Source organism: Perognathus longimembris, chromosome 26 (genome assembly GCF_023159225.1).
Source record: "Perognathus longimembris pacificus isolate PPM17 chromosome 26, ASM2315922v1, whole genome shotgun sequence".
Lineage (NCBI taxonomy): Eukaryota > Metazoa > Chordata > Mammalia > Rodentia > Heteromyidae > Perognathus > Perognathus longimembris.
In genome coordinates, this window is record NC_063186.1 from 11,233,791 (window position 1) to 11,243,344 (window position 9,554).

Sequence of the window (9,554 nt, forward strand, 5' to 3'; positions counted from 1 at the left end):
GTCCAGGCCTTGAATTCAAGTACCAATACATACACATACACACACACAGGGGAGGAGGGAGAGGGAGACAAGGAAAGGAGAAGAGAGGAGGGAGGGAAAAGAGAGGAGGAGGAAGAGTTGATTTAGTCAGAGCCCCAAGTCAGGAACACTCCAGGGTAGAAGTTGGGGCCTGCAGCAGGGGTCCTCGGGCAGTTTTCTCATTAGGCTCCCCCACCCCTACCCGCCCCCCAGAGGCCGCGGGGACCCCGGCAGGCCCTGAAGCCCACGCCACCCCCCACACCCCTGCCGGCCCCCCAGAGGCCGCGGGGACCCCGGCAGGCCCTGAAGCCCAGGCCACCCCCCACACCCCTGCCGGCCCCCCAGAGGCCGCGGGGACCCCGGCAGGCCCTGAAGCCCAGGCCCCCCACCCCAGCAGCCGGGTCCGGGAGGTGGTGATGGTGGGGCCGGGTGCGTCGGGCCTCGCGAGATCGAATCCCACCCCCAGTTCCCAAGGCCGCACCAGCCGCAGGCGTTCAACATGAGGCTGCCTGGGATAGGAGCCAGTGATCTACCAAACACAACGACTCCGGGCCCGCGCACCGCGGGGCGCCGCGAAGCCCTCACGTCCCACACGCCCCGAACGCCCCGAACGCCCCACACGCGGGCGCCGAGGCCGCCCGGAAACAGGAGGCTCCGCCCGGTCCCGCCTCCTGATCCGCGCCCCAGCCAATCAGCGATCCGCTTCGGGTCCCTCCCGCCCACACATACCCTCTGCGCATGCTCACTTCCACTCGAGCGCTGGGACTCCCGCCCTCCGGGACTACTCTCTCATTGGCTGAGGCCGGCGGTGGGCGGGGCTAGGAAAGCCGGCCGGCGTTGACCCCGGGTGCGCTGTCCCCCCCAGTCGGAGAGCCTGCTTCAGAGTCTCGGGGTTTTCGGTGAGGTCACGTCGGGGTGCTGTGGGCTGAGGGTCTCCGCTGCGGAGGGCGGGGGTGGGATAGCCCCTGGCTGGGGACCCCGGAGAGCGCGGTGGTGCGTGGGGTGAAGGGCGCCGTGGGAGCTGGACGGGGGCCTCGGGCAGGCTGTGAGGGCTGCAGGGAAACCGAGGCCCGGGCCTCGGGGGCTGCCAGGCCTCCGGGTGCGAAGCCGGAAGCGGGGGGGGGGGGGAAGGAGAAGTTCGTGGGTGACTGGGCAAGATGGGGTGATGACGAGAAACGGGAGGGAGGGGGAAGAAGGGAGCAGGTGCTGCTGGGGCCCGGTCTCAGGGTGCGGTACCCCGAGTTTGAAGCCTTGACGCCAGAGCGGCGGCCTGAGGAGGGATGGGGGGGAGCGATTGGAGCTAGGCCTTAACCCTGGACAAGGTCACGGGGGCGGGGGGGGGCGGGGAGAGACAGACAGACAGACAGACGGGGGGGGGGGGGGGGGAGTTGTCCTGGCCACTGTCTGTGGTTGTAACTCTGTTGATCTATATGACTTTTTGCTTGCTTGCTTACTTGCTTGCTTTCCCTCCCTCCTTCCCTCCCTTCCTTCCTTCCTTCCTTCCTTCCTTCCTTCCTTCCTTCCTTCCTTCCTTCCTTCCTTCCTTCCTTCTCTCCCTCTCTCCCTCCCCCACCTCTTTTGTCTCACCCTCTTGGCAACCCTTGGGAGAAGGCCTACCACCCTATTCTGGCCTCTGCTGTTTTAACATTTACATTTCTTTCTGACAAGTGGGCACAGCCCCATTAAATATAAAAGATGACAAAAAATCAGAGCCAAGAGTGAATGGGGAAACAGTCGAAATGATTCAGCATTATTAATCCCTTTTCTCTTTATGTATTTGTTTGGTGCCATGGGGGGGGGGGGGGCTTGAACTTAGGGCCTGTCTTTTTAGCTTTTTTCACTCCAGGCTGTGTGCTCTACTATTGGAGACACAGCTCCACTCCCCCCCCCCCCCTTTTTTTGGTGGTTAATTGGAGGTAATAGTGTCACAGGCTTTCCTGCCCAGGCTGGCTTTAAGCTGTGGTCCTCAGATCTCAGCCTCCTGAGTAGCAGAATGACAGGTGTGAGTCTAATGCTGGCTTTTTTTCTCCCTCTCCTTTTTTATTCCCGAGCTGGGTGAGAGTGCAGATCCCTGCCAAAGGAATCTGCCTCTGGCAATTCCAGTGTAGCTGGTTTGGATGCAAGGTTTTGACAGATTCAAAGAGTTTCTAAGCTTCTGAATGATACACATTTGGAACCCTGTCTACTAGAGGGGATCTCTTAATTCTTTGTGTGCTAGGGACTCATTAAAATATACAGATTCCTCTTTAGATCCTTTCCCCAGGCCATCGCAAATAGAATCTCCACACTGGGGCTATGGCAGCCATTTTGCACAAGCTGATAGGTGACTGAGGTTTGAAAGCTTCGTCCTAGAGTAGTTCTTGCCACCAATATGACACACTCTGACATCATACTCGGACGTCTTGGTTTCTGACATCAACCTGACCATGCTGGACAAAGTCCTATTCCCATTTTACATCTCCTTTCTCTGCATGTGGAAGGTCTTCAATGGTATCTCAGCTAAAAGTTTGCAGAATAACTCTGTCTTCTACTTACTGTCTTAGAATCTCAGTGTTTTGATGCTTTGCTTAAACTCATCCATTCACTTTTCTGACAGATCTTGAATCTTACCTAGTGGATAGAAAAGAAAAATCTAGTGGGGAAAAGAACACCTTTTCAAATCACAGTTGAAATTGTTAGATGACGTAAATCATTGAAGGAGATTCCATTTAACTTTAAGCATGACTTCTAACTTAAAAAACTATTCAGAGATTATTGTGAGGGTCTAGTAAGGAATAGATTTTTTTGTGTTTTCAGATTACATATGGAACAGCATTGAAGAATTGATGATTTGGTAATCAATCGTCAATGGAAAGAACTTGGTAATCAGGAGAGCTGTGTTCTAATGCTACCATTTCTAATACTCTCTAGAGTATTAGAGATGTATTAGAGTGTTAGCTCTGTCAGAGATGTGCTGGGGTTGAACAACTTACACAACTCGTTGCCCACCTGTAAAAGATATTTGCAATCGTCTGCTCCTTTGCTGCTCTCAATTTAGGTTTTGACATTGTTGACCTTGAAACTCTGAAAGAATATCCTTTTTAGTTGAAGTGGCTGTATATCATGAATTCTTGGGCAACTTTTAGTTAATAAATATAATTAATCAAGATTTTATATGTTGGAAAGACTTTTTTTTTTGCCAGTCCTGGGGCTTGAACTCAGGGCCTGGACACTGCCCCTGAACTTCTCTTTCTCAAGGCTAGAACTCTACCACTTGAGCCACAGCACCACTTCTGGCTTTTTCTGTGTATGTGATACTGGGGAAATCGAACCCAGGACTTCAGGCATGCTGGGCAAGCACTCTACCACTGAGCCCCATTCCCAGCCCCCATGAGAGTCTTATCTCCAATGAACTACCAAAAGGATAGAAGGGGAGTTGTGGGTCAAGTGGCAGGGCTGAGTTTGTTGTAACTGACACTGTTCAGGGACTTGCATGTTGTATATTGTTTCACTTATGAGTAAGGTTGATAGTCCTTCTGGATTGTTCATTCAGATATACATAGTTATTGTGACAGAGGTGAACTTGGCTTTCCTTTTTTTTTGCCAGTCTTGGGCCATGGACTCAGGGCCTGAGCACTGTCCCTGGCCTCTTTTTGCTCAAGGCTAGCACTCTACCACTTGAGCCACAGCGCCACTTCTGGCTTTTTTCTATATATGTGGTGCTGGGGAATCAAACCCAGGGCTTCATCTATATGAGGCAAGCACGCTTGCCACTAGACCATATTCCCAGCCCCCTTGGCTTTACTATTGGCTGGTAATTTCCTGTAGGAGAGGGCACCCAGCCCTAAAAAATAATTATTTTCAGCCGGGCACCAGAGGCTCATGACTATCATCCTTGCTACTCAGGAGGTTGAGATATGGAGGATCATAGTTCAAAGGCAGCCCAGGTAGGAAGTCCGTGAGACTTATCTCCAGTGAACCACCAAAAAAATAGAACTGGAACTGTGGCTCAAGTGGTAGAATGATTGCCTTGAGCAAAAAAAAAAAAGCTCAGAGACAGCACCAAGGTCCTGAGTTCAAACCCCAGGACCAGCATTAAAAAAAAAAAGTTTTAAAATTTGTTTCTAAGTTGAAGGCTAACATACATCATGGAAATCAGGATATTTATTTATTTATTTGCCATTCCTGGGCTTGAACTTGGGGCCTGAGCACTGTCCCTGGCTTCTTTCTGCTCAAGGCTAGCACTCTATTACTTGAGCCACAGCACCACTTCTGGCTTTTTCTGTGTATGTGGTACTGAGGAATCGAACCCAGGGCTTCATGTATACGAGCCAAGCTCTACCACTAGGCCACATTCCCAGCTCCCAGGAATGTTTTATATTCACTGAGGTATTTAGTAACCTTCTAGATATGTTTCACATTACATGATGTTGAAGAAATTCTCTTTTCAGAAGATTCTTCAGGCAATCACAATGTCAACCGACACAGACGTATCACTCTCTTCGTATGATGAAGGCCAGGGCTCTAAGCTTGTGCGGAAAGCTAAAGAGGCACCATTTGTCCCTATTGGTAAGTTGGATTCTGACATTCAAATAGTCAACTATAAACATGAAATGTTAGAAAGAAGAGCCACAGAAGAGCCCCGCCGTGCCAGTGGCTCACACCTGTCATTCTAGTTACTCAGGAAGCTGAGGTCTGAGGATCATGGTTTGAAGCCAGCCCGGGTAGAAAAGTCCCCGTGAGACTCTTATCTCCAGTGAACACTCAAAAACTGGAAGTGGTGCTGTGGCTCAAGTGGTAGAGTGCTAGCCCTGAGCAAAAGAGCTCAGGGACAGTGCCCAGGCCCTGAGTTCAAGCCCCAGACATATGAGGTATATTGGGTTCCTCAACCATGATGTAAGATACACAGACTTAAGGACCCAGGCTGGCTTTGAACCATGATCCTCAGATCTTAGCCTCCTGAGTAGCTAGGATGACAAATGGGAGCCACTATTGATTAATGGTACAGCCATCTTGTGCCCCTCTAAGATACCTGTGACTATTTTGTAGGAATAGCAGGGTTTGCAGCAATTGTGGCATATGGCTTATACAAGCTGAAGAATAGAGGAAATACAAAAATGTCCATCCACCTCATCCACATGCGAGTCGCAGCCCAAGGCTTCGTCGTGGGAGCCATGACCCTTGGTAGGTGCCAGCAAAACTTTTCTCAGATCTGTGACTCCCCATGCGTGAGGTAGGTTACTTTGAACTAACCTTGATAGAGTTTGGAAAGTGTCATTCACTTGCTGCTACTCAGAAGGCTGAGATCTAAGGATCTACATCTGAAGCTAGCCTGGGCAGAAAAGTCCATGAGACTCTTATCTCCAATGAACCACCAGAAAACCGGAAGTGGTGCTGTGGCTCAAGTGGTAGAGCAATAGCCTTGAGCAAAAGAGCTCAGGGACAGTGCACAGATACTGAGTTCAAGCCCCACGACCAACAGGGAAAAAGACTTAAAAATGTAAATTGGTAATCCAGGTACCAGTGGCTCATACCTATAATTCCAGCTACTCGGGAGGTTTGAGATCTGAGGATCTACATTTGAGGCCAGGTAGGGCAGACAAAATTGTAAGACACATTCATCTCCAATTAACTAGCAAAAAGCTGGAAGTGGAAGTATGGCTCAAGTGGTAGAGTGCTAGCCAAGTAAAAAGCACTAGGCCCTAAGGTCAAGTCCCAGTCCATGTACGCGTGTGCGTGCGTGTGTGTGCACACACACATAATTTATTTAGGAAATCTGGAGTATTAACTCTGTTAAGGTTGTTCTCTATTTGTCAGTATTTCCTGCTACCTAAGTGTTGCCTTTAGCTGTTTTGTATTTCCTTAATATTGAAGAACATATTTCAATGCCTCATGACCGTTTTCTTTCTTTAGGTATGGGCTATTCCATGTATAAGGAGTTCTGGGCCAAACCTAAACCTTAGAAGAAGTGATGCTGTGTGAGTCCGTTGGAAGAGCTTCCTTTAATTAGACATCTCATATTGAGGTTTCCTGTTGCTGTTAGAAATCAATGATTTGAGTGTATTCAGGAGATAACACAATATTAATAATGGACTTAAAAAAATTCTTTTTCAGGCTTGATTTTTCTGGTGACCAATTTACTAGTTACCCAGAGGAATCCCTTACCACCAAAAACAACAACAACAACAACAATAGTGTCACCTAAATACAAATGTCCTCCTTTTTTGTGTGTGTGTGCAGGTACTGGGACTTGAACTCAGAGCCTCTTCCTATCCCTTAGCTTTTTTGCTTGTTTGTTCAAGGTTGGTACTCTTAAGCCACACCTCCATTTCTAGCTTTTTGCTAATGAATGGGGAGATTAAACTCTTGGATTTGCCTCCCCTGGGCTGGCTACAAGCTGTGATCCTCGCGTCTCAGCCTCCTGAGTAGCTGGGATTACAGGCGAGAGCCACTGTATCTTCCCTCTTTCGGGGTGACAAAATTGGCTTAAAGGTGACAGCTTCTGTCTGTAAGTGTTGTACTGCAGAATATGCCCTGTGCCTACGTATTACATATTAACCCCGGTTAGCCCAAGTTACTTTACTTTAGTTCTACTGGACCAGTTTGAGAAGTCCAGTTTGTAGGGTTTGCTGACTCCTGAAAAACTCTTTTTCAACTAAGTGCATGAAATATAAACTTCAACTCTTCCCAAGTGAAAGTTTTCTATTGTGTGTGTGTGTTTTGTATATTTAAACCAAAGCCAAAAAACTTTTATCAGCTGATAGAGGAACGGTATTTTGGGCTTACATTTGTAAATGTGAGAAGAACTTTAATTATAGATCTCAGATTTACTGTTTTAGGACTGCAGAATTATTTTTTTGCTGATCTTGTATGATAATAATTTTTAAAGGTCTTTGTATGTATGTTGACAGTACTGGGGCTTGAACTCAGGACCTGGGCACTGTCCCTTAGCTTTTTCACTCAACGCTAGCACTCTACCACTTGAGCCACAGCTCCACTTTTGGCCTTTTGCTGGTTAATTGGAAATAAATGTCTTACAGATTTTTCTGCCTGAGCTGGCTTTGAACCATGATCCTCACCTCTCAGTCTCTTGAATAGCTAGAATTATATGTGTGAGCCAGCAGTACCTGGCTTCAATGTCATTTTTATATAGCGATAGTTTTGTTTGCTTGCTTTTTCATTTTTTCCCTCCCTCCATCCCTCCCTCCTTTTTTTCTTTTTGTGGTGCTGGGAATCAATCTAGAGCCTCAGACATACTAGGCAAGCAGTCTACCACTGAGCTACAAACCCAGCTCAGAAATAGGTATTTTAAGAGTGCATACATGGGCTGGGAATATGGCCTAGTGGTAAAGTGCTCACCTTGTATACATGAAGCCCTGGGTTCGATTCCTCAGTACCACATATGTAGAAAAAGCCAAAAGTGGTGCTGTGGCTCAAGTGGCAGAGTGCTAGCCTTGAGCAAGAAGAAGCCAGGGACAGTGCTCAGGTCCTGAGCTCAAGCCCTAGGACTGGCCAAAACAAAACAAAACAAAAGAGTGCATACAAAGACAAATGAACAGGGCTGGGGATATGCCCTAGTGGCAAGAGCACTTGCCTCGGATACATGAAGCCCTCGGTTCGATTCCCCAGCACCACATATGCAGAAAATGGCCAGAAGTGGCGCTGCGGCTCAAGTGGCAGAGTGCTAGCCTTGAGCAAAAAGAAGCCAGGGACAGTGCTCAGGCCCTGAGTCCAAGGCCCAGGACTGGCAAAAAAAAAAAGACAAATGAACAGTTTTTCGATATGGGGCAATGTTAAATAGGCTACTGGAAATGGAAGCAATTTTGCTGAGATATTATACACCCAAGTTTGATATGCTACACAATGTTCTAGAACACCTGTAAAATTCTCTCATCTAACCTGAACTTACATTCCATGGTAATAACATGGTATTAAAGTGAGTGAAACATGTCAGGTGTCTTGTATTTATTTCAGCTTAAGAAAAGCAGTCATTCTTGAGAGTGGTAGGAAAATTTGGCTCCAAGAAAATGGCAGAATATTTTTATACCTCTCATATGAATATCTACCAAATACAAGCGATGGCTCACATTTACTAAAGGCCACATGCTGCTGTAAGAACTTTGGATGTTTTTCTTGTCAAGTCGAGGCACCAGTGGCTCACGCCTGTCATCCTAGTTACTCAGGAGGCTGAAATCTGAGGATTGTAGTTTGAAGCTAGCCCAAGCAAGACGGTCCAATTAACCACCAAAGGGGGAGGGGAGGGCTAGAAGTGGAACTTTGGCTCAAGAGCCTTTAGTGAAAAAGCAGGGCTAGCCAGGCACTGGTGGATCACGCCTGTCATCCGAGCTATTCAGGAGGTTGAGATCTGAGGATCATGGTTCAAAGCCAGCCCAAGGCAGGAAAGTGCAGAGTGAGATTCTGATCTCCACTGAACACCAGAAAACCAGAAGTGCAACTGTGGCTCAAAGTGGTAGAGCACTACTAGCCTTGGGTGAAAAGGCTCAGGGACGGATCCCAGGCCCTGAGTTGAAGCCTCAGAGCCGACAACATAAAGTCATGGAAAGCTAACTACAAAAGAGGAGGTGTGCATAGGTTCTAAGCAAATATTGTGCCATTTTATGTGAGCAACCATTTGCTCACTGGGGGTCAGTCCCACCTGCTACAGTTACCCACCAATGACCTCATTTCTAATTGCTGTGCTGCAGTGACATCTAGTGGTAAGAATTGGAATTACCACCCCACACGTCCAACATGAAGATCATACCAAGTGCTTGAAAGTCAGGTTTTGCCTGCTGCCAGTGCCTCAGGCCTGTCATCCTAGCCACTGAGGAGGTTGAGATCTGAGGATCGTGGTTCTAAAGCCAGCCTGGGAAGGAGAGTCTGTGACACTCATCTCCAATAAACTTCTCAGAAAAGCTGGAAGTGGCACTGTGGCTCAAGTGGTAAAACACTAGCGTTGAGCAAAAGGAGCTTAAACATAGCACCCAGGCCCAGAGTTCAAGCCCTAGGACAGGCAAAAAAAAAGTCAGGTTTATCTCAATGTGAATATTCAGTGTGTTACACTGAATGTTAGGCCCAAACCTAAATGAATACAAAAGTATTTTCGAGAGATAAATCTAATTGTGTAGCTGGGGGCTGCTAATAATTATTTATATGCCCGGTTTTATTTGAAAGTTCTTGAAATTTAAGAGGGGAAACAAGGGGCTGGGAATATGGCCTAGTGGTAAGAGTGCTTGCCTCGTATACATGAAGCCCTAGGTTCGATTCCTCAGCACCACATATATAGAAAAAGGCCGAAGTGGCGCTGTGGTTCAAGTGGCAGAGTGCTAGCCTTGAGCAAAAAGAAGCCAGGGACAGTGCTCAGGCCCTGAGTTCAAGGCCCAGGCTTGGCAAAAAAAAAAAGAAGGGAAACAAGCATGAGCCCAACCATATTAGGTTGCCATCTTTCCAGTGAATGATTGATTTGCCTGGTTTGGCTATGTTCATGGGACATCCAGCATTTCCTGGCATTCCCACGTTTGTCTTCATTTATATATTCATTTATTTATGATGCTGTC

The 9,554-nt window shown here is 47.7% G+C and overlaps 1 protein-coding gene across 3 annotated transcripts; it reads left to right on the forward strand.

Moving 5' to 3' along the window:
- Positions 1–865: 865 nt before the first annotated feature.
- Positions 866–6,832, forward strand: Higd1a (HIG1 hypoxia inducible domain family member 1A). 3 transcript variants are annotated; one of them, XM_048334732.1, is made up of 4 exons: positions 866–922; positions 4,449–4,566; positions 5,047–5,181; positions 5,911–6,832. In XM_048334732.1, the coding sequence occupies exons 2-4, from the start codon at positions 4,470–4,472 to the stop codon at positions 5,958–5,960; spliced, it is 282 nt and encodes a 93-aa protein (XP_048190689.1). In that variant the 5' UTR covers positions 866–922; positions 4,449–4,469; the 3' UTR covers positions 5,961–6,832. The 3 variants fall into 3 exon arrangements, with proteins under 3 accessions (XP_048190689.1, XP_048190690.1, XP_048190691.1); XM_048334733.1 differs by having other exon boundaries at positions 867–922; positions 4,452–4,566; XM_048334734.1 differs by having other exon boundaries at positions 897–917.
- Positions 6,833–9,554: the final 2,722 nt, after the last annotated feature.